Source organism: Dama dama, chromosome 4 (genome assembly GCF_033118175.1).
Source record: "Dama dama isolate Ldn47 chromosome 4, ASM3311817v1, whole genome shotgun sequence".
Taxonomy (NCBI): domain Eukaryota; kingdom Metazoa; phylum Chordata; class Mammalia; order Artiodactyla; family Cervidae; genus Dama; species Dama dama.
Window position 1 is genome coordinate 54,317,571 of NC_083684.1, and position 24,999 is coordinate 54,342,569.

General features: G+C 51.9%; 3 protein-coding genes across 14 annotated transcripts in view; 1 reads left to right on the plus strand and 2 right to left on the minus strand.

The window, feature by feature from the left end:
* The window catches only part of AKT2 (AKT serine/threonine kinase 2), a 48,273-nt gene extending 39,001 nt beyond the window's left edge, over positions 1 to 9,272 (minus strand). The window contains exon 1 of one of the 2 annotated variants that reach the window (XM_061139300.1): positions 9,251 to 9,272. The gene's annotated coding sequence lies outside the window, so the exon portion shown is untranslated. Of the gene's footprint in view, positions 1 to 8,729; positions 8,902 to 9,250 lie in introns of those variants that run through there. The other variant, XM_061139299.1, reaches the window with a different exon arrangement.
* The window catches only part of ZNF780A (zinc finger protein 780A), a 428,674-nt gene that overhangs the window by 159,041 nt on the left and 244,634 nt on the right, over positions 1 to 24,999 (plus strand). The gene's annotated exons all lie outside the window — the stretch shown is intronic.
* Positions 13,520 to 24,999, minus strand: part of C4H19orf47 (chromosome 4 C19orf47 homolog) — a 29,860-nt gene continuing 18,380 nt past the window's right edge. For 8 of the 11 annotated variants that reach the window (XM_061139312.1, XM_061139306.1, XM_061139304.1 and 5 more), the window contains one exon: positions 18,636 to 24,189. In XM_061139312.1, the coding sequence (XP_060995295.1) occupies positions 23,692 to 24,189 (498 nt within the window). In that variant the 3' untranslated portion in view covers positions 18,636 to 23,691. Of the gene's footprint in view, positions 13,590 to 18,635; positions 24,190 to 24,999 lie in introns of those variants that run through there. The other 3 variants (XM_061139310.1, XM_061139309.1, XM_061139311.1) reach the window with 2 other exon arrangements.

Genomic DNA, 24,999 nt, shown 5'->3' on the forward strand with positions numbered 1-24,999 from the left:
TGCAGACAATTTTCTGTACTGACGCAAGCACGGCTACGAGGGTTAGTCCAACTGAAGAACTAAACTTTCACTTTACTTATAACTCCTTAAGATTTAAATAGCCCCTCGCGGCCAGTGGCTAGCACAGTGGAGGTGTAGCTCTACAGAACCTCTGTGAGGCACCAGGAGCCTGAAGCCAGGGGTGCAGGTGAGGGTGAGCCAAGTACCACAGGCACTCAGCGGCCCGGGGCTGGATCATCCCGGCCTGCCGAGGAGGCACTCCCACGCTACACCGTCACTCCCCGGCCCTGACCCTGACCCATTCACCCCAGAATGAGACCCACACCCACACCTGCTCCTGTTCGATTCAAATCCTGACCACCACTTCCAGGCTGCGAGGGACGCTCCTACCGAACGTCAGCCTTCTCGTCTACAAAACTGGATCCTAACACCACCCTGACCAAGCAATTATTTTGTTATTTCAAAAGATGCCTTTTTTGACAACCCAGGGTTGTCGTGGGGACCCCACAAGACATGCTGCAAGCACAATTGACAAGTGAGGCCAGTGCTCTGTAAGACAGGCAGCAATTACACCAAGGGGAACTGTTCTAAGTCAAGGCCAGCCTGAGCCTCAGTTAGCCAGAGCTATGGTGGAAGTGGCAGCTATGTTAATACTGTCACTAGGAGGTTAAACGGAGAAGGCAATGGCACCCCACTCCAGTACTTTTGCCTTGAAAATCCCATGGACGGAGGAGCATGGTAGGCTTCAGTCCATGGGTTAGCTAGGAGTCGGACATGACTAAGTAACTTCACTTTCACTTTTCACTTTCATGCACTGGAGAAGGAAATGGCAACCCACTCCAGTGTTCTTGCCTGGAGAATCCCAGGGACGGGGGAGCCTGGTGGGCTGCCATCTGTGGGGTCGCACAGAGTCGGACACGACTGAAGCGACTTAGCAGCAGCAGGTTAAAAGGACTCACCCAGATGATTCATGACATGCCCATATTAACTTTTCAAAACTACCATCTAAATGAAAACACACAGCTAAAAAAAGCAGACTTGCAGACACTACCCCAAAACACAGGCTCAGCACCCCACACTGTCACACACCGCCCCCCCCAACTAGGTCTTTGGACACCAGTTTGAGAAGCACGACCCTAGGGAACCCCAGGCCTGCCCAAACAACCCGGCGTCTGCCACCCTCCTCTCTTCCTCCCCCAGCTCCAGCACAGTGGCCTACTCTCAGGGTCACCACCACATCAATGGATCTCCCACCTCAGGGCCTTCACCCACACTCTACCCTGCCTGGCCATTTCTTCCGGCAATTCACCTCGTGGCCTGAATGCCTCACCTCAGGAGATCTCCCCAAGGCCCTTCCCACCAAGGCCAGCTAGATCTCTGCTCCCTTCCTCGGGGCACTCACAGGGCAAACACTCCCTCTCTGCATCCTCCTCCAGACCAGGTGCTGCTCCCTGGCTTCCAGAACTATATGGTCCACAAAGTGAGAAATCTGGTGAGAGAAGGGAATACACAAGCAACCAGACACAGCCAAGCGCTGGCTCCGGAAGCCATTCAGGAATCAGACTCCGAGGCAGGGGGTAGGGCACCCCCTCACCCCTTCCACCTGGCCTCTGTCAGGGGAAGGATGGGGCTGGCCAAGGTCAAGGCTCCACGGGCCTTAGCGGACAGAGACAGGCAGCCACATGCCATCTCCCAAGCAGACATCGTATGGATCTAACTCAGTCATTCCAGGACAACTGACGCTTGCTTTGTGCCAGCTCTGTCTAGAAGGAGAGAAAGCAAAAAGAAGATCATTAGAACAGCAGCAGCAACCCCAGAAACAGTGGCCATGGCATTGGTCAGAAGCAGAAGGGCCAGTCTTAAAAAGCCAGACTTGACCCCAGACAGAGCTGGGTTCAAACTTCACATCTGTCACCTACTAAAACTTTAACTTTGGGTAAAGCCGGTAACCTTCCAAGCCTCCGTCTGTGGAGAAGGGCCGCCCCAAGCTCCCAGGCTGTGCTGGGGAGCAGTGCCTGGCAGAGAGAGCCCGCTCTGCCAGTTCACAACAACCACACGGCATTCTATGCAGCACTGTGCACCTCCATTTCCCATCCGCAAAATGGGGGGACTGCTGCCTACCTCACAGGCGGCTGTGTGTCTGAGGGGGCACGCGCAGAGCGTGCAGAGCGTCTGCTGGGTCGGGGGCGTGATGAATACTCCTGTCCGGCGCCCTTCCCAGTGGGAGCCGCAGCTGACTGGCCTGCCACCCCTTCCCTGCCAACCCCCAGGCCCAGGCCGGCCGCATCCAGAGCCCCTTCTCCACTCTCAGGTGCCCAGCCCGACAAACCCCAGCAACAGCAGTTCAGACCTGCCGAGCACCTTCTCTGGACACCAGTGCCATGTGCTCTGACACGCCAGCTCCATGAACCCTCCCTCCAGGGCCTCTCGGCAGGGACAGTCCCCTCTCAGAGAGATGAAACAAGGCCCCCGGGGCTACAAGGCAACCGAGAGAGGAGCCAGGAGCAGGGTTCACACCCAGGTTGGCTGCCCCCAGCCCGAACTCCTACACAGTGACCCACAGATGATGAACACCCTGAGACTGGGCTGGAAAGGCCGGGGGTGGCGGTGGGGGGGAGGCGAAGGAGTAGCAGGCACCCCAGCCCGTTCAGAAAAGGGCCCAAAAGGTGGCAAAGCAAGGCAGTCTTGGATTTCTGGCCTCACCCTTAGAAACAACATCTGCGGAGGCGCTTCCTGGGCAGGACAGCTGGGCCTGAGGAACTTCCTGCAGGAACCTCTGACACGCAGGCTCCCCTTGGCCAGCCTGGCTCCCTGTCCCCCGTTCCCGCACCCAGGGCAGCCAGGCCCCGACGTGGGCGAGCGCCTGGGGGTGCCGAGCTGGGGGCCAGGCTGAGCTCCCACCCCAGCTCCCTCGCTCCTTCCCTCCTGGTCCTGCTCCCAGGGCCGTCTCCCCAAGCTGGGCCTCTTGCTGCTTGGCTGGTTGTCCAGAGGAGCCTGCCACGGAACCACCCCACCGTGCAGCCCAGAGGCCTGGTGGCTGACAGTCTTCCACTAAGAACTCTTGGGAAGTTGAAGAGAGGCCTAGGGAGGGGTGGGTGTCCCTGGAATCCCTGGAGGCTTTGAGATCAACTACCAAAGACGATCCCTTCCAACCCCCCTTCCCAAGGGGTTTCTGGAGGCCCAAGGATGTCTGATCTGAGGGCCTCTGCTCCTTCCAGGAAGACACTCCAGACAGAGCCTGAGAAAATCAAGAGCCAGGCTCCTGCTTACCACGCTAACCCTTAAATTCCAGGCTCAGGTGTGGGGTTAGAGGTCACCGTCACCCCTGGTTATCAAGCACCTTCCTGGGTTGGGGGGGAGGAGGGCCTTGGGAGCCACTCTGCCCAAATACAAAGCCTGTCAGTGTTGGGAGAACCAGCACAGGTTACCAGGGCTCTCCAGGCCTCAGTTCTCACTCCTGGGAGGTGGGAAAATGAAGTCGCTTAGTCGTGTCCAACTCTTTGGGACCCCATGGACTATAGCCTACCAGGCTCCTCCGTCCATGGGATTTTCCAGGCAAGAGTACTGGAGTGGGTTGCCTTCTCCAAGAGATCTTCCTGACCCAGGGATTGAACCCAGGTCTCCCGCATTGTAGGCAGACGCTTTACCATCTGAGCCACCAAGGAAGACTGACGGAGGTGGGAACCAGAGCCAATTCCTCCTCGGTCTGAGGGGTCTTCACTCATGCACGTCCTCCCACGGCTCTTCACTGCACACCACTCCTACCTACACGTCACTTCCCCGGGAGGCCTTCTCAGATCATTCCAGCTAAAACATTAGGTCCCTACTCCCTCTCTCCCCTGAGCTCCATTCATTCCACTGAGAGCTCTTGGGAAGTTGATCAATTTGAAACATTAATCACAACCTCATTCCTATCATTGGCTTGCTTGCTGCGAACCTGCCTCCACTAGAAGGCAGGCCCCGTCATCCAAGTTCTAGAGCCGTGCCAGGAATGCTGCAGGCCCTCAGGCACATAAGCTGAGTGGAAGGCAGAACCAGCAGGTATAGTTTTTATCAGGCAATGCTGCTGTTCTGTCCTGTTGTTTGATATTAGCCCTGCTGCTGGGTTGGGGAGGGGTGGGCAGAAGATCAGCCCATTGAGCCTCCCCCATGTGTCCCTTAAAGGGAACAGCCATGGGCCCTGGGGAACACGGTGTGAAAACCACAGAGGAGGCGGCGACCATCAAGGTCTTTGCTCTTTCTTTAGCAGAGATTCTACTCAAGGGGGAAGTGGGAGGCCTGTGAAACTCCCTGACCGGCTGCAAAGTCTATCCCCGCCCCAGGGAGAAGCCTGAGAACCTCTCAGATGGCGAAAGGCATCTTCTAACACCCTAAGTCTGCCCAAGCCGCTCTTCAAGACAGTCTGCAAGGCTCCAAGTGACCCTGCCTGCCCTCAGTCCCTGGCCTGGCCGCCCAGGCCTCTGTGCAGCCTACCTGCGCCTCACCAAGCCCCGTCCTTCCTGCAACTTCTGCACTGTGGTTCCCCACACCCCCAGGCTGTTCCTTCTCCTCAGGTCACCTTGCCAATCTGGGATCTGCTCAGAGACCTTCCTGGCAGCCCGCCACACCTGATTTTAATTGCCGAACCCCTTCCCTGAATCTGCCCCTTGTTTATGCACCAAGTTCAGGGTTTATCTCTCCTAGCTCTGCAGAGGCAGGGCCTTCATCAGTGCCCCTCTGTATCCCTGGCACCTAAAGAAATGCCGGGCACAGAACAGGTGTTCAATAAATGCTGGTGGATCAACAAAAACCTCTCGTTTCACTCAGCAGTGCCTTCAGGATCATCGCCACGCTTCCCGCCCCGGCCCACAAGGCAGCCTGGCACCTGACTCCCACAGGCACTTCTGCTACCCTCTGGGTTGGAGACTGCCCTTGTGCCTCTCGGCCTTCAAAGGGACTGTTCTCACCTGGGTTGACATGGTTACCAGCACTCCTGGGAGCTATGGTGGTGGAGAATCAATGAAAGCACATACAGCAAAACAGTTTCCGCAGAACCTGACATCTGGAGGGGAGCTAGAATTTCGGCCTCGGTGGGGCTCCGGGCAGCAACGGTGGAAGAGGGCAGGGACCTGAGGGATGCATGTGAAGTCTCTCACAGTATGTCCCCCATCCTTGAACCCTCCAGAACCTCCGTTTCCTCGTCTGGAAAATGGAGATGCTAATTTCAGCCCTGCCCTCCTCCTGGGGTGACCTAACAGGGCTTTTTAACCTGGGAAGGACCTGCAAAATCCTAGCAGAAAAAAATAAGAATTACAATTCTTAAGATCTCTTGAGGTTTCACTGTGTGTCCAGCACTATTCTTAAATAGTGATAACAGGAAACGTTTGCTGCAGGCTCACTGTTATACCTGCATGGTTACAAGTGCCTTCCACAAATTAACCTGTTTAACCTTCACATCAGCCTATGAGGAGGGAATCATCCCATGACACAAGTGATGAAGTGAGCTCAGGAAGACTGAGGACTTACTTCCAGTCATATAGGCAGCAAGGGGTAGGGCTGGACTTGAACCCGATGCTCTGAAGCACTTCAATATAGCTCTTCACAGAGATTACAAACCAGGACAGCAGACTCCTGGATTCTGGCTGGGCCAGGCCGGGGCACTGAATTCCAGGACGATGCCTGAGAGGGCTGAGGGTGGCGAGGTGGGGAAGGACAGATGCCCTCAGACTGCCACCAGAGCATTTATGCAGTGCCAGGCACAGGCCAAGAAGCTTCTCTTGGATTAATTGATGTGATCCTCACAAAAGCCTGAGGTGGATGCTGCTCTAAGCCCATTGCGTGGAGGTGAATACTGTGGCTCAAGGTCACACCATCAGAATGTGAAAGCACTAGAACATGCAGACGTGCCCACTACACCATCCTTGTGCAGGGACCTCACACACGGCTCCCCTGGTAGCTGTGTCGTGTCTCTCCTTCTTGTTCTGTCCCGGCTCCCAGCAGACAGTCTGCTCCCAGTTAAAAGATGTCCTGGCTCAACTCTGAGGAACCAAGTTTTACCTGCAAGCCCCGAAACTGTTGGGCTGGCTGCCGGCAGAGGTGCTCGAGGTAGCCCTAGGCCCCAAGGCTGAGGGGAAGAAAACACCCAAGGAGGAAGCTGGCTGGAGGTCTGAGGTGACTGAACCCCTCCACCCTGCCACAAGCTTTGGGACCTAGTGAGCGAAGAATTCGTTCAAACCCCAGTCTGGCCCCCAAGAATCTGACAGACCTGGGACAAAGCAATTTCTCCTCCGAGCCCCAATTTTCTGACTCTGAAAAATGGACAGAAACACCACATCCACCCCTGGGTTCAACGAAACCACTGTTCCAGTTACACGCCGGCAAGAGGTTCACTCTGAGGCCAAACCAGGCCAGGGGTGCACTTCCCAGCTCTACCACTTCCAGTTTTGAGATGTCGAGCACATCATTTCACTTCGTAGCAAGGGTCTCAGTTTCCTCACCTGTAAAATGGGTATCACACTGCTGCCTAGCTCATTGGTGTGTATAAAACGGGAAGAACTGTACCAACCCCATGGGTGTGTTTGGAGGTTTGAATGAGGTCATGTGTGTAAACAGCCTGTCATGTGCGTGACAGGCTGAGTGTTCAATAAAATTCATGAACTCTGGAACTGATGTGCTACTCTGTGCCTCAGTTTCCCCTTCTAAACTGGAGATCATGACAACAGAACACAAAGCTCTAGGATGTGAGTATCCTGCATGTTAACCCTTGTGAAGCATTCTAAACAGCCTATGGCACACAGAATGCACTCAATAAATAGGCACTGACCTCATGATTATTGTTTTGACTACTGCTGTTAATCCCATCAGGCAAACCCTTTAAACGTTAGCAGGCCAAAGCAAGAAACCCCCAGTGCAGAGAAATTCTACATAGCAGCCACCATGGCCTCACAGAGGCTCAGGGACCATTCTCTCCAGCAACCGCAACCCATGGAAGCCAATCAGCTTGGAAGCTGATGGTGTGGACAAGAGCGACTGTCTGCCCGCTTCCACCACATCGCCAGCCCACACTAGCTGGGTCAATGAGGGATTACGGCCAGCCCTCTGGGAACTCCAGACCCAGGGCAAAGGTTACGGAGCAAGCCAAGGTCACAGGCTGGCCTGAGGAGCAGGGGCAGTGGCCTCATGACTGGGTCGAGCTGCTCCAAGGTCCCACCCAGCAACCACAGTGAGAAACCAGATTCATGGGGTAGCTGCCCCCAGTCCTTCAGATCAGCCTTCCTCCCTGGGTCAGTGTGGGCTGGGGCACTCCCGCCCAAGTCCCCTTGGCCTATGGAGAGAGGAACAGCTGGGAAAACAGCGCTCAGCCTCACTGCAGCCTAATGGTGAAGCCAACTGTTAATCGCCTAGTGGGGAGTGTAAACATGATGGGCGGCAGGATTGCTAACCAAGGAGACAGGACCATGTGTCTGGCCTGGCCAGGATGGAGGGGGCGGGACACCAGCACCCACCATCAACCACTATCAGCCCAGAGGTCCTGATGGATGTTTTCTCTGAGAGTAGGAGAGTAAACAAGGTTCAAAGGCAGACATGGAGGGCCTAATGACGCCTAGGACACTTGCTGAGCCCAAGAGGTTTCCAAATGCAAGGAAAAGGGTGCTCAGAATCCCAAGGATAAAGACGTCCCCAGCCACCCTGCCTTCGGGGAGAAGGGGTCCTCAAAACACTTCTTCCTCCCAAGCCTTAAGCAGGTCCAGGGGCACAGGTCCTCAAATCCAAACTTCATAACCCCTCCCCTCCCTAATATGGAGCCGAAAGCTCAGAAAACAAGTACCGTCTAAGACGTCTCCCCCTCACCCCACGCCCCAGCTAAAACCACGGCAAGAATGTGCCACAGGTGTCCCACACACCTTAAAATATAGTTTAATAATATGCAAAGGTTCTAGGGTAGAGAGCAGCCCCACAGACCACCCAGTTCCCCCGAAAGTCAACAAGAAGTTCAATAAAACTGATTCCCCCTCCAACTCAGTGTAAACCCCAAGCTCCACCCACCAAACACAGAAGGCAGATCCCCTTCCTCATCGCTCGGCATTACAGGGTTCCCACAGTGCTCCCCTAAACACCCCTCGGGCCCGGCTCCTCGCCCCGCGCGGTTCAAGATCACAAACATCCCAGCTCTCCTCCTCTGATAAGGCGCGGCTCTACTTCTAAGGATGGCTCCCCCCCTCACCCGCCCCGGGACCTCAGTGGTACAACCCAGAGGGCGCTACCGCAGCCACACTAGGTACAGGCCCCCTGCCCAGAAGCCCCCACCTCTCCAAACACGCTCTAGGAACCGTTCCCACAGCCCCGAATAGGTACAGCCCCCTCCACCGGGGGAGGCGCGCCCCCTCCAAGGCTCCGCACCCGCTCGCCCAGCGCGCCGTCCCTCCCGGCCCACTAGCTCAACGCCCAGCCCGCACACGCCGGGGGTCTGCCGCCCCCAGCCCTCCCCCGCTCTTTGATGTGCGCCCCCTGCCGCCTCAGTGGTACAACCCGCCGCCCCCGCCCCCTCAGGGACAGTCCCACCACCCCCGCGCGGCACCCCCACTCCGTCCCGCAAAGGAGGGGGGGGGGCTCAAGGACCACGGTCCCCGCCCGGCGGACGCCGGTGGTACGGCCCAGCGCGGCTTTGCGGGGGGCGGTGGGGGGTTCCGGACGCGACCATCGCGGGGGGGGGGGGGGGCGCGCTCGGGGACACGCGCTGGCGCACTCACCTGTCACCGCCAGCCGCCAAGCCTCGCAGGCGGGGCTCTCCTCCTGCCCATCGCCACGCTGCGCTTGATCCCGCTCCTTACGTTTCCTGGAGGCGGCGGCGGCGGCGGCAGTGGTGGCAACGCCTTCGCGGAGCCAGGCCCAACGGCTCGCGCGGCGCGGCCCCCCCGCCCCCTCCCCCCAGCCCCCGCTTACCGCCCCCTCCCACCCTCTGGACGGAAATACCGCCTTCTCCCGCCACAAACAGGAACTGACGTAAGGCAGGGAGCGAGTGACCCCGAAGAGCCCTAGGGCGCAAGCGCACGGTGGCGGAGGTGGCGGCTCAAGAGAAGGGCGCGTGCGTACAGTCGGCAAGCTTGAGCCGGCGTGGGCCTGGGATGTGCCTCGCGCAGGCGCCAGACGCGGAAAAAGAAAAAAAAAAAAAAGAATTGCGCAGGCTCAGTAGGATTCTGACGCCTGCTGTCCCTAGAGGCTGGCTGGCAGCTGTGATATTGCCCGGCCTCCCCCGTCGTTATTTACATACGCTTTGATCTCGCTTTACTCCTTCCTCGTCTTTAGTCTAGGTTCCTAAGCTCTTAAAGAGCCCGGGAGCGGGCTTTAGGCAGGGTTTCCTTTCCAGTACATCTCCTCGTGGTTGAGCACAGGCTTTGAAGCCGCACAAACCCAGCTTTGCATTTCCTTGCTGGTGGCTGTGGGCAGAAGGCTTGACCGTTTTCTGTGCCTCGGTAGCCACAGATGCAAAATGGAAACAATCATAGTTGCGTCACTGGGCTACTGGACTGTTTTACGTAAACAGAACGGTTTATATCAATTAAGACATGCTATGACTCTAAAATATTAATCCTGTCTGCCCATCATATACATCAATGAAACATGGGAATGTTACTTTTTTACGGGGCAACTTGGGCCTCCAAAGGCGTTAAAATCGCCCTGTAAAAATAAAACTGCACAGATCCTGGCCCTCTATTAACTAGACTAGTAGACAGCCATGACACATCTGGCACCCGGGCCCCTGCTCTCTCGTAAGTTGGGTGGGGCTTCCTACCTTCTGAGGTTGGGTTCCAGTAATGCCACATAGCTTCGCAAGTATGCATTAGTTAGTGCATACTACTAGAAAGTCTGGCTGGGAGTTGAAAAATCCTGGGTCTACCTAAGTCTGCAAGAGTGTTTCAGGCAAAGTCCTGCTCAAGTGTGTGTGTGTGTGTGTGTGTATTCAGTCGTGTCTTTGTGACACCGTGTGTGTGTGTGCAGTCGTGTGTGACTCTTTGTGACCCCATGGACTGTAACCCACCAGGGTCCTCTTGTCCATAGGATTTCCTAGGCAAGAATACTGGAGTGGATTGCCCTTCCCTACTCCAGGAATGGAACCTGCGTCTTCTGGGCCTCCTGCATTGGCAGGTGGATTATCACCACGCCTCCTGGGAAGCCCCGGCTTCCCCAGAGGTAAACCGAATGCTGGAACCAGCCCTTACTAATGAGACTCCAGCCTGGAACTCGCTGCTCTGTGTTCCTCCTAATTCCTGGCCTTCCCCCATCACACCCTGACCAATGCTTCCCCCTAAACAGCCCTGACCATTTTAGTTTCTCACTGTGTGGTAACAGATCTGTCTCCTCCACTGCCCAGAAGGCCCCAGGAGGGAGAAGTCTAGGACTAACTTAGTCATCACTGTGTACCTAACACTGCCCACCAAAGGGCCTGGCACAGAGTGGGCTCTTGAGGAGTATTTGTTTCAAGAAGTGGTCCTGGGATTTCCTGGACAGGAAGTGGTTAAGAATCTGCTTTCCAATGCAGGGGACTCAGGTTCAGTCTCCCGTCTGGGAACTAACATTCCACCTGCCATGAAACACGAAGCTCACGTGCCACAACTAGAGAGAAGCCCACAAGCCAAAATGAAGAGCCTGAGTGCCTGAAGGGAAGGTCCAAGATCCCACATGCCACAAGGAAGACCCAACAGGGCCAAATAAATACATAAATATTTTTAAAAAGAAAGAAAAAGCTAATACATTAAAAAAGTTTTTTTAAGTAGCTCTTCTGCTCTGCTCTGCTCTAGACTCAAGGCTGCTGTGGCCTACCCTCTTTACTCCTCTCCATGATGAACAGCACATAGCCCATTCCCCTACCTCTAAGTCTTCCTGGATTAACCCGAATCCCGTCTGCGACACAAGGGTGGATCACAATGCACAGAGACCTCCCTCAAAGTTCCCACATGCTTGTGTCTGAACTTGTTCGGGCACTAGTAGTCAAGGGTGTGTGTGTGTGTGTGTGTGTGTGTGTGTGTGCACTAGTAGTCAAGGGTGTATGTGTGTGGGGGCACTAGCAGTCAAGGGTGTGTGTGTGTGTGTGTGTGTCTGGTTAGCTGTGTCCAACTGTTTGGGACCCCATGGGCTGTACCCTGCCTCTGTCCTTGGAATTCTTCAGGCAAGAATACTGGAGTGGGTTGCCATGCCCTCCTCCAGGGGATCTTCCCAACCAAGGGATCAAACCCAAGTCTCTTGTGTCTCTTGCATTGGTAGGCTGGTTCTTTACCACTAGTGCCCCTTGGGATGCCCAGTAGTCAAGGGTAATGAGTTTCAAACTATTTTAATACCTGGTAGGAATTCCCTGGGGGTCCAGTGGTTAGGATTCAATGCTTTGACTACTGAAGTGCAAGTTCAGTCCCTTTTTGGGGAACTAAGATCCAGCAAGTCATGGTACAGCCAAAGAAACCCTAGTGGACAAAGGTGTATACCTATAATCTCATGAGACAAAAGTGTCACCAAATACTATTTACCCTTATGTATAATGCACTCTAGGGCTTCCCCAATGGCTCAAGCGGTAAACAATCTGCCTGCAATGCAGGAGACACAGGGAACACGGGTTCAGTCCCTTGGTGGGGAAGATCCCCTGGAGGAGGAAATAGCAACCCACTTTGGTAATCTTGCCTGGAAAATCCCATGAACCGAGGAGCCTGGTGGGTCACAGTCCATGAGGTCACAAAGAGTGAGACACGACTGAGCAAGCACGAACTTATGATGCACTGCTGCTGCTGCTGCTAAGTCGCGTCAGTCGTGTCTGACTCTGTCCGACCCCACAGACGAAACCCACCAGGCTCTCCCATCCCTGGGATTCTCCAGGCAAGAACAGTGGAGTGGGTGGCCATTTCCTTCTCCAATGCATGAAAGTGAAAAGTGAAAGTGAAGTCGCTCAGTCACGTCTGACTCTTAGCGACCCCATGGACTGCAGCCCACCAGGCTCCTCCATCCATGGGATTTTCCAGGCAAGAGTACTGGAGTGGGGTGCCATTGCCTTCTCTGTTATGATGCACTCTGGTATTTAATTTTTGTTTTCAGTGCCATTTGAGACCCTGCTGAATTGATTTTCTGACCCACTATTGGCTTGTGCCTTGCAGTTTGAAACAAACTAGCCTGGGGGTGAACAATATGCGTTGGCTTTGGAAATAGACAGGCCCTAGTTCCAATCATGCCTCTTCTGTGTCCTTGCCAGAATCCCTTCATTTCTCTGAGCCTGCCTTTCCTCATTGCAAAACAGTAGCAATAGAACTTACTCAGCAGTGTTACAGGTTAGGTTCTGGGGGTGGGGGCCGGAGGGGGGGTTGTCTTTTTAAACTTATTTATTTATTCAGCTGTGCTGGGTCTCAGTTGCGGCACTCAGATCTTCCATCTTCCTTGGGGCACGCAAACTCTTAGTTGTGGCATGTGGGATCTAGTTCCCTGACCAGGGATGGAACCCAGGCCCCCTGAATTGGGAGTACGGAGTCTTAGCCACTGGACCACCAGGGATGTCCCCTGGGTTTTGTTCTTGACACAATCCCCCCCCCCCCCCCCCCAATGCTATCCTGTTGCTGTCAACACAGTCTTGGAGGTTAAGTACCATGGGCTTGCTCAGGGTCCCAGGACAAGTTAGGGGTGAAGGTGGGATTTGAACCCAGGCAGTCTGATACAAGAGCCTGTGCTTTGAACTCATGAAAAATGGAAAGTAATGGCCCTACTTCTGTCCCTAGTATAGCTTTGGCAAACCACTTAATTACTGTCTGAGGGCCTCAGTCTCTCAATTTCCACATCAAGGGTGATTGAGGAGAAAATTTCCTAAAACCCCAAATTTTTCTCTACCCTCTAATCTATTCTGTAAACTTCCCGCCTGTGACTATAAATATGGGCTGCACAGGCAACTTTTCTGGGGAGAAGGGCCTGGAGCGTCTCATCTGAAGCCTGCTCAAAGCCCTATTGATTCAGAAAAAATGATGAAGAACCTTGCCCTGAGGGATGAAGAAGGCATCTCCTCAAAATCCCCTCCTGTCCCCAGATAGTAGAACTCAGTCCCTCAAGTCCATTTCAACCCTTCTCAGAGACGGGGCTTCAGATGGTGATGGGGCAGGCTGCCTGGGCCAGCCATAAAGAGGGACTTCCCTGGTGGCCAGTGGTTAAGAATCTGCCTTCCAGTGTAGGGGACGTGGGTTCGATCCCTGGTCTAGGAACTAAGATCCCATATGCTGTGGGGTAATGAGGCCCATCACGCGCTGCAACACAGCCTGCACACCACAAGTAGAGAGTCCATGCATGGAAACAAAAGATCCTGCATGACACAGTGAACAGCCCAACAAATAAATATTTTTTTAAAAAGAACCTCCTGGTAGCCCCCAGTGGGGTGGCTTCCACTCCACCCCATAAGATCTGGGGGGAGGGGGGTGGTCTATGCTTGGCAGTGGTGGAGATGACCATTGGCAGCTGTACCCTCCTTGCTACATGAGTAATCAGGGGATACAGGCAGAAGACTTAAGATTTCCCCCTTTCTTCATCCTAAGCAGAGCATTTTCAGAGGAGAAAGTCCATAGTATTGATCAGATTCTCAAAGAAGTCTGGAACTGTTAAAAAAAAAAAAAGTTTATTTAAAAGACTTTTCCATGTTATACAGAAATGTTGAAATAATATCTTTTGACTCCTCAGCCAGAAGTTACTAAGCCCCACCCTAGGTGCTACTGTGTTGGAAAGATCCTTTTAGAGTCATTTTAAGTGTTTGGCAATAGCACAGATAAGCCTCAGGGCTTCTGTAAATGTTGGTTACAATTTCTTTTTTATAAAATGTTTTATCTTCAAAAATTCTAATGGAAGATACCATGAACCATGCATATTCAACTTTTGTTTTGTTTTGACCCCACCACACAGTATGTGGGATCTTAGTTTCCTGACCAGGGATCGAACCCGAGTCCCCAGCAATAGAAGTACAGAGTCTTAATCACTGGACCTCCAGGGAAGTCCCGACATTCAATTTGTTAACGCATCAGAGATTTCCCAAACTTTTGAAGTGAGGCTGAATGTGCTTTTGTGCAGACCTTGGGATGAAACTTTCTCTACTTTCAGTAAGGCTGAATGCCTTATCGGTCTGTTCTGACACACACATGGCTTTTCATCCTGTGTGAAATAAAAGCTGAAGACCTCACCATTGTCTTCAGAGACCTGTGTGAGCTCCCCCCGGCTGTCTGCTTAACTTGATCTCAAGCTTCTCTTGCCCTTGACCACTATATCCTACACACACTAACCTTTTCTCTGCCCCACCAGAAAGACAAGCGTGTTCCCACCTCAGGGCCTTTGCACTTGCTGTTCCTTTTACCTGGACTGGTCACCCTCCCTGATCCTGATCTTTGCAGGACTGACTTCTTTCTTTCAGAACTCAGTTCAAATCTCACCTCTTTAGAGAGGCCTTCCCTGGTTACTCTGAATTCAAAAGAGCTTTGCTGTCCCTTCTTTTCAGCATATTTGAATTCTCTACCTAGTGCTTAACACTAAAGAAAAAAAAACTTTCTTTAATTTTGTAACTAAATTTTATTTTGTAACTGTCTTCCCCCAACATAAACTTGCCTATGAGGGCAAAGGCTTTGTCTTGGGCTGTATTCCCAGTGTCTAGAACATTGCCTACCCACTGGTTGAGACCCAGGGAATCAATAAATATTTGTTGACTGAATGTGGTTTTGATTAGGAAGGTTAAAGCTCTGTACTGGGGTGAATTTTACTTCAGGTCTGAGCTTGTCCACTCACAAAAACAATTTTGAACAAATAATAATAATCCATTAAACTTTATGGAAGAATTCTCATATATCAAGCACATGCTAGAAACCATATCCATGACCTGAATATGTTCCTGTGGGTAGAAGTCTCTGTAAGGCCTATTTTGCAGAAGTAAACATAGGCCCAGAGAGGGAAAGACTCTGGAAAATACCATGTAGCCAGAATGTTGTGGCGACCAGATCCCTTCCCAAAGATGTCTCAGGCCGAGACCACACTTTTACCCATAGCACTGGACTTTACCTGCATGGGTCCAGATTTGAGAGACGGCAAAATCTCATTTTCAATGCTAATTAAAGTATGTGGATTTGAATTACATAAGTATTTAAAACAATTTCCCATATTATTAAGAAAAATTAAGATGATGTGAATATCACTGGATTTCCTTTTAGGTCATCAGGAAGGGACTCATCTCACAGCACCCAACAGCATGATTTATAAAACGCTATTCACACTGCTGCCACAAGATGGCACCACATGAGCCGGCCATCCCCGCCAGATCCCAGCTGTCTGGCAGGTCAGGCCTTCCAGGAGAAAGTTGGGCCTTCAGGCTGTTATGGAAACATTCACTGTTTGAAAGGAAACTGACATGACACCTAAATGCAACACGTGACTGGAACTGGATTCTGAGCCAGGGGAAAAACATGGCAATGACGAACATCACTGGGACGGCTGATGAAACGAATATGAACTAGGATCTAGATAAGAAGAGCATTGTATCCTTGTTAAATTTCTTGGTTTCGATAGTTGTACTGTGCTTATGAAAGAAAATGTTCTTGTTCTTAGGAAATACACACTGAAGTATTGTGAGGTAAACGGGCATGATGTTCTCTCTCAAATTGTTCAGAACCACACTGTGTGTGTGTGTGTGTGTGTGTGACGCGCTTATGAAGATAGGGAGGGGAGAAGACAGAACGGAGCAAACAGTTGGCAAATCTGGCTGAAGAGTATATAGGAAGCTATTTTGTTATAAATTTATAATTAAAATAAAGAGTAACCCCTAAAGCTCTTTTTTTGTAGTCAATAAGAATGTCATTAAAGGGTTCTTTAGGTGGTAGTGCTAACGGCTCATGCTGAAAATCTTCCCTGAAAATCATCAATTTCAGAGACAGATGAGAAAACCATACTGTGCCAGGCACTGTTTAAGCCCCGCACATGAACTGACTCATTTAGTCCTCACAGTTAAATGCTACTATTACTCTCAGCTTAGTGAAGAGGAAACTAAAGCTCAGAGAGGTTGAGTAACTTGCCCAAGATCACACAGTTGCTCTTAATCGAAACAGCTCAAGCTCTTAATCATAACAGACCGTAAAGAAGGCCAAACAAGGGGACTTCCCTGGTGGTCCACTGGTAAAGACTCTGGGCTTCCAATTCAGGGGGGTGCTGGTTCAATCCCTATTCGAGGAACTAAGATCCCACATGACCCTCGGTGCAGCTGAAAAGTAAAAAGAAAACAAAAAAGAAGGCCACCCAACGACTGACAGGATATGCTATGCTGGTGATTTAGGAACAAGCACTGAATTAAATATGAAGGAGCAGAAAAAGCAGCTCTAGGGGAAAACCTTGGGACAACGAATTGTAGGTTTATGTGTTCATGGACCTCCGCCTCAACCTGACATTCAAATCTATCTAAAAGTCAGCCATGAATTACGCAAGGTTTAGCCAAAGTAAAACAAGGAGATAAAATGGCTGCTTGTTCTGATGTGCCTAAATCAGTTAGTTAGTAACACTGGAGGAGAAATTAAGAGTGTTCCTCAAACAAATCTGATTATATTTAATATTTACTTTTAAATACACAAATGGCATAAATTCAAACTTATAAGACATAGGTGCATTCCCCTTGCCCTTGCAATTTAGCACCTAGATATTGATGCTCTGGATATGTTCACATATGAGCAAATTGTGGTGTGCATAAGAGGTACTCTCTGTGATAGAAAAAGACTCGGAAACCACCTAAACGTTCACGATAAGGGATTGGTTTCACAGGTTCATTCACACAAGGGAATGCTATGCAGTTAGTTTAAAAGGAACCCTCTTTCCAATAAGGACATTAAAACATGTTTAAATCATTAGCCATCAGGGAAGTGCAAACCAAAAACCACAGTAATAAGATATCATTTGATACCACTAGGATGGCAATGTAGGAGCCACAGGAGACAGGAGTTCGATCCCTGAGTCAGAAGATCCCCTGGAGGAGGGCATGGCAACCCACTCCAGTATTCTTGCCTGGAGAATCCCAAGGACAGGAGAGCCTGGCAGGCTACAGTCCATGGGGTCGCAAAGAGTCAGACAGGACTGAAGCAACTTAGCATGCACACACAGGATGGCAATAATCGGGAAGACAGATAATAAAGTGTTGGCAAGGATACGGAAAAACTGGATCTCTCATACACAACTAGTGGGAAAGTAAAATGGTACAGCCACTTTAAAACAGTCTGGCAGATCCTAAAATGGTTAAAAATAGAATTAACTTATGATCCAACAATTCTATTCCTAGGTATATACCCAAAAGAATTGAAAACATACGTCCACACAAAATCTCTACATAAATGCTCACAGCAGCATTATCCCTAATAGCCACAAGGTAGAAACAACCATCAACTGGACAAACAAAATGTGTTACATCCGTACAACGCATTATTCATCAATAAAAAGAAAGTACTGCAACATGGATGACCCCTGAAAACATGCTAAGTGAGAGAAATTAGACACAAAAAGCTACATATTGTATGTATTTCTATAAAATGCCCCCAAGACGCAAATCTCTTGTAGACAGCAAATCAGTAGTTGCCAAGGGCTTGGAGCAGTGGCAGGTGGGGCAGAGCATGGTAGGACTTGGGGACTGATGCTTAAGGAGTGTTGGTGTTTCTTTTCAGGATAATGAAAATACTCTAAAATTATGGTGTGCACGTGCATGCTCAGTAACTTCAGTCGTGTCTGATTCTTTGCAACCCTGTGACTGTAGCCCCCCAGGCTCCTCTGTCCATGGGATTATCCAGGCAAGAATACTGGAGTGGGTGGCTGTTCCCTTCTCCAGGGGATACTCTCAACCCAGAGATGGAACCCATATCTCCTGCACTGGCTGGCGAATTCTTTACCACTGAGTCACCCAGGAAACCCAAAATTATGGTGATGGACGCACAGTTCTGTGAATAAGAGTCACTGAAACATGAGCTTTAAATGGGTGAATTGTCTCATATGTAAATTATATCTCAATAAAATGTTTTTTTTTTAAGTTCTTTACATACTGATATGCAATGATCTCCAGGATATAAAGTATTAATAATAAAAAAAAGCAAAGTATAAAACTATCATATATGCTACCATCTGAGTGGGAAAAAAATATAGTTACATTTGTAAATGAAATGTTTCTGGAAGACACATAAGACCCCAGTAATACTGATGGCTTCTGGAGAGGAAAACTCCATGGCTGAGGGATCTAGAGTAGGAGAGAGAATTGTTATTTTTTAATTGCTATCAGGTACCAGAGAGTATTAACACAATGACCACCTGGGTGCCCACAGCTTTAAAACCACTACCATACTGTTGGACCCCATGTGCACCCCTCCAATCACATTCCATCCCACCCCAGAAGGGATCTACTATCCTTCACTTGGGATTTATCATCCCCATGCATTGGATACATTTACTACACTCTTAAGTATCTGCAACCCACACGCATTATTTTGCTTTTTTGGTTGTTGGTGGCTGCGCAGCCTGTAGGATCTCAGTTCCTTGACCAGGGACTGAACCCGGGCCACAGCAGTGAAAGCCCAGAATCCTAACCACTGGGCCACCAGGGAACTCCCTATTCCGCATATCTTTAAACTGCACATATTCTTCTGCAGTTTGCTTTTACCACTCAATGTTTTGCTTTATTCATATTGATATGCACAACTTTAGTTTTCATCAAAGTATAATATCAACACTCAATACATAATACAACCAGTATTGACGTCTAATTTTTCAAGATGATCTCTCATCCCTCTTACAACGAGATATTGACTTTCTTGTCTTGACAGCCACGGCCTGTGGTCCCTCTTGAATCTGGGCAGGCTAGTGACTGTGGCAGAAGTGAAGCAAGGTGACTTCCAATGCTGGGTTAGAAAAGGTGATATACTTTTCCCTGACTCTCTCGAGAAGAGCGCACTTTGAATCCAGCCACCACGTTGTAACGAAGCCCAGGTCACATGGAGGAGCTGTATGTAGGCATCCTGGCTGATAGCCCACACTGAGGTTTTATCTCAGTACCAGTACTGGCTAACCACCAGACAACTGAGGAGGCTTTCAAGAGGACACCAGTCCCAGCCAAGATCTTACACCAAGCACATGAGAGCCCCAAGTTACAACAGTCTTATTGAGCATAGTCAACCCCCCAGAACCACAGGAAATGATTACTGATTTAAGCCACTAAGTTTTGAGGTGATCCGCTATGCATTAGGTAACTAGAATATCTATGCTACAACTTGCCCACTCTCCAGCTGAATGGATATCTGGGTTGTTTCTAAGTTTATGCTATTACAACAGTGATCTTACGGACATTCTGATACCTGCTCTGGATGCATGTGTAAATTTCTCCAGAATGGTAACTGGTGGATTGGCGAATATGTCATCTTCAATTATGCTACAACATATCAAACTGTTTTCCAAAATGCTGATGCCAACTTACATTCCAACAGCGGTCTACATACCACTACTATCCCACATCTTCCCCAACACTTGAGACTTCAATCTTTTCTCCAGTCCACTGGGCACAAAAGTCTTATTGTATACATCCTTTTGTACCTTTGAATTTTGTGTTGTTTGCATGAATTAATGCAAAATAATCAGATAAATGTATGCTAACAAATGACTGCTTTTCTCTTTTAAACATGTTTTATATATTGGGGTTCCATATGAAGATTACTTTGTTTTTTGGCCATGCCACGTGTCTCTCATTATGCAGCTGCCTAGCCCAGGCTCATCTCCACAGTGGTGGCTGCAGGGTTCCTAGAAGCAGCATAAACAGGCAGGCTCCACATGTGCAAAGACCTCTTAAGTCTAATTAACGTAGCAAAGCACATACTTTGTACTTCCTGGCACCTGGATGGTGGTCCGCATTACTTCTGCACATCCCCTGATCCCCTTCCTCCAGTGGCCTCCAATTAGACAGGTCTAACTGCTCTTAATTCCTCTCTGGAATGGGGTGATACATGTATAAGTAAATCAACTGAAGAATGCCAAGACTTTTGGGGGAGAACCTCATTGGGATGTGCTGTTGACCCAACATCAGTGTTTGCACTGAAGTGGTGTCACTGAAGTTCTTCTAATTCACCCCTGAACCAAACCCACCTTTCCCCATAGCAGCACTACTTGTAATAACGAGGAACTGGAAACAACATGAATTCCCTTCCCTAAAGGACTGGTTGAGTAAGCTAGGCCATTAACATGTGTGTGCACATGTGTGTATTGTGTTCCTCTGGCTATATGTATGCATGCACATATGTGTGTGTGTGTATACACACACGCACACAGAGACACATCTCTGGAAGGGTGATCCAAGACACTCACAACACTGGTGGCCTCTGAGGAGGGGGCTGGGGAGCTAGGAGACTTGGAAAGAACTTTTCACTGTGAAGCCTTTGTATCTTGGCATTTTGTACCGGGTGTATGTAGTCTTTGGGGTGACCAAAAATTTTGTTCAGGTTTTTCTGTGAGATGTTTATGGAAAAGCCAATGAACTTTTTGGCCACCCCAATACTTACTCTCGAAAATGTTTCAGAGAACCAGAGGAAAAAGTAATACACCCCTGTGGGCCACAGCTGTTAGGGCTAGCTTGGGAGAATCGCCGAATCAAATGGGTGGGACGCTGGAGTGACTGGGAGGCTGAGCTCCACTCTGTCAGGCAGGCGGTGGCAGGGTGGGCACGGCCCTCAAGGCCCATGGCCTTCCAGAGCTGCAAGTGCTCCCTGGGGTAGGTGACGGGGTAGCGTGTACATGCAAACAACTCGAGGACACCCAAAACCACTCTCCCAGGACCCTGCCCTCCCCTTTACGAAAAGGGGCCCTGTTCCGATCTGCAGGTGAGGCAGCACAGGGCCGGGGCTGAGGGCGAGGCGCCTGCTCACCTCCCAACGTCACGCCCAGTGCCGCCACTCGCCAGCTGTCTGTCCCCCTCCGCGCCTCTGTAAGGAGCAACAGTGCCTCGACTTACCTCACAGCAGGTAAGCTTGTCGTGCTAAGTGAGCTACACATTTTTATATCATTTTAGTTCCCATTGTGCATTAAGAAATTACCCTGCGCTCTTAAATTTAGTAACTGGAACCCTTCCAGGCAACCCTGACAGTTGATGAAGCTATCTATGAGGTGGAACTCAAGGAAGTCACTAGGAGGGTTTTTAAAGAAAAAAAAGAAGAGGTGAAGAACCACATGGAAAGTGTCTCTGTGTGTGAGCGCCTCCTTGTGGCCCTGACTCAAACGGGCGGCCTCTGGGATCTTGACATCACCATCCTTTGCTGTCCTTGAGGTCAGCAACCTCAACCAGCCCCACGAGGGTCTGGCCTGGACCCTCACCAGGAGAGGGGGACTATGGCTGCTCTATCACTGCCCCTCATACTGAAGGCCGGCCCCTCACACCACAGGCCCAGTGCGTGGACTCTGCCTGGCGAGCAGCAGCCTCCCAGTATGACGTCGCCGACAAACTAAAAATAAGTGGATGATCATTTATGGAGACAAAAACAGGTCTGGAGACGGATGACGGTTACACAACAGTATGAATATACTTAGTGCCACTGAAGAGGACACGTAAGAACGGTTCAAATGGTTGGTGTTGTGTTGAAATGGAAAATGGAAAAAAAAAAAAGGATGCAGTCTAACCTCACTTTCACCTGCTCTCAGTTCTCCTCCTAACTCCCTGACCACTCCTTGGTAATCTCCTTGTCAGAGACTATTCTCCAGGTGAGAACAGCACCCCCACTCCCCTCTGGGTCCCCTCTCTCTCTATGTTCTCCTGTAGCTGGTATCACCAGGCCCGCGGCTGCGAACATGGCTGGGCCCTGAGCATTCCCCGCAGACTGCTCACCTCTCAGTCAACCCGGTGAAACCTGAGCGCCCTCCCGCCCCACCCAGGGCTACGAAACAGCATGTTTCTCTGGATGCTCAAGTCCCCCATCCAGGCGTGATCCAGCCCCTTGTCTTTTCCCAAATTCCAACCCATCCGCAGGGAGAATCCTGCTGCCCCTCTCGAGGCACCCCAAAGTCCACACCTTTCTCTCCTCCCCAGCCCACCACTCCCCCCCAGGCTGCCTCCCTGCCTCCATCCCACCCTCCCGACAACTTCTCCTCCTCACGGTGGCCCCAGCAACCTTCACACAAGGCAACTCAGATCACCACTTGTTTGCCTCAAACCCTCCCAAACTCAATGCTCTCGGGAAGGGGTTCAAATTCCTTAGGCCCGTCACTCACTCACTCGGGCACCAGCCATGCTGGTCTCCTCCGTGTCCCCCGGTCCCACCTCAGGGCCTGGCCTTGCCTGTTTACCCTGCCTGAGCACTCTGCTCCTGAACTTCACATAAACCACCCCACAGGTCACCTCCTCCGAAAGGCCTTCTTACCCCAAACATCTAGAGACCCTGGTCACGGGCGCTCATCCTTCCTTCCGACTCTGAGCAGCATGATCACTTTACTGCTTGTCTCTCTGGCTGGCGAGGTCAGCCACGCAGACAGGGACAGGTCTGTTTGGCTCATGGATGGAGCCCCAGCCCCTAGAATGGGCCTGGCAGACAGCAGGTGCCACACAGCAGTGAGCAGGTGAACAACCCAGTCCACAGGAACCCACAGCCTCACAGTGGAGCTGTGATCTGGAAAACCATTCACAGGCAGATTGGCAGAAACGAGGGAAACCTATGAAGAGGAGGGCAGATGGACAGAATCCCTGTGGGCTGCCCAGAGGAGGAGGAGGTGGCCCAAGTGGATGATGACCATGACTCTTACTCCCTTCACCCCAGAGCTGGTAGCAAAATCACGGCCTACAGGTGTGAGGGAGCTGGCCCAACTCTCCACGGGCGCCAAGCCTATCCTGTGCCTCGTGTAAAAAACAATCCTGCAACCCCCTGAAGGAGGGGAGGGAAACAGTCTGAAAGTCACAAAAATATATTAAAATAGCTGTTTTCTTCTCTCGGTGTTGGCTTCCCATCTCAGTGCCCCTTACCCGCCACCCGCCACAGACTTTTAGGGAGAAGAGAGACCCGGACGGGTGCCCTGGCCGCAGCCCGGGGTCTGGGAAGGTCCCTCCAGCCTGGGAGTGAGGGCGGCTAACAGTCTCTACTGGCTCGACGCCACCGCCGACGAGGGCGCCGCTGGGAGGCCGGAGGTGCAGGAGGGTCAGGCAGGACGCAGCGGACAGTCGGGCCTTGCCACGGGGACAGAAAACAGAAAAGAAATGAACAGAGTGAAGATCAGGAGAGAGTGGGGGAGGGCAAAGCAGTGGGGGGTGGGCAGAGGCAGGCGGGCAAGGAAGTCACGGGTGGGGGACACAGAGGCCCCTCGGGGTGCACCCACTCTGGGGGACAGGGAGGCCCCAGAATGGGGGTTTGAGGCAGCAGATGCTGCTGGGAGAGAGGAAGGGCATGGAGGGAGGAGAAGGGTCCTTGGCACTGGGAGAGGTAAAAGGGGGAGGTCCTGCCAAGGCCACAGTCAAGAGGAGAGAACAGAGGACGGGAGAGAAGGGAAGTCCCAGAGCGGCAAGGCCGGGCCACGGCGACCCTTTCGGACTCAGAACACCCAGCTGGCTCCCCGGAAAGCTCAGGCCGGCAGAACACCTGAGGGCGACTAGTCATCCGGAAGCCGGCGGGGAGGGGTGACGCACCCTCGCTGAAGACTGACGGAGCCGGGAGTCAGGAGAGGGGCCTGCGCCCCGCCCTGGGGCTAGAAGGTCCTCCGGCCCAGTCTTTTGAATACGCTCACGGTGCCCGTGTGGTCCATCTGGGCACCCAGGCCCTCGCTGGAGCTGCTCCCCCGGGGCCCCACCAGAGTCCTCTTAATGGTGACCTTGACCTCAGCGGAGGACTTACTCTTGGTGCTGGTGACCTGGCTGTCCTGGGCCTCGGGCACGAGGGCGGGCTTGCCCAGTCTCTGGATGATGCTGACTTTGGACAGGGCCTCCGGCTTCCTCTCGGGCGCTGGGCGCGAGGAGAGGGCCAGGCGCCGCAGCGTGGGGGCGGCAGCGGCCGGTGCCGAGCTCGTGGCCTTGGCTTTGACAGGCAGTGCGGGCTGCGGGCTGGCCTTGGCGGGGGCGCGGCCCAGCTTCTTCAGGACCCCGGCGTACTGTAGGACAGAGCTGCTGCTGCTGTCGTTGTCACTGTCCCAGGCCAGGTCCTCGTCTGTCTCGGGGGTGGCCCCCAGGCGGCTGAAGACTCCGGTGGGCTGCGGGGGTCACAGACAGGGCAGGTGAGCCACCGAGCCACTCAACCTGTAACCACGGAGCTGCCTCACCCGTGCCGGGCCTCGTGGGGCTCGCAGTTGGGAAGCGCGCCCCTCAATGACACACTCGAGAGTGGTGAGAGCCAGGAGAGACCTAGTCCAGGGGACGGGGGGAGCCCAGAGGAGACCCCTCCCTGCCAAAGTTAGGGGAAGGCACCCTGGGGAAGGGAAGCCTAGGATGAGATCTGAGAGCTGAGTGGACATGAGTCAAATAAAGAGCAGGAGGGAGAGGGGAGGTGAAAGGGAAACCTGTCTGCGAAGGTCTACAGAGGACCGACAGAGAAAAGGTGAATTTGGTCAATCACCCCACAAATAATCTCTGAGTCCCAACTCAATACCTGGCCCTGTATTGGGCAGTGCTGGTGACTCAGTGCTGACCAAGACAGGCCCTGCCCCACTCACGGGGGGCTTACAGTCCAGCGGGGAAGACAGAGCCAGCATCGGATCTCACACAAGTAATTCTCCAGTGACGGCAGGACTGTGTGCTTGGGAGGGCGGGGGGCAGTGGAGAGCTGCGGACAGGGAAGCCTCGTCTCCTCACTGAGTTCAGGGACGCTTTCTCTGAGGCTTCAGTTTTTAAGCAGAGTAAAGCGTGCCATCAAAGTCCCCCAGGCACGAGTAAGAATCATATTTATGGGGTACTTGCTATGTGCTCAGCTCTTTCCATGGCGGCATCTTTAAGCCAGGTGATCCTGAGCATTACAATCACGCTCACGATAAGATTTAGGAAATGAGAAAAAAGCCAGAGCGGGT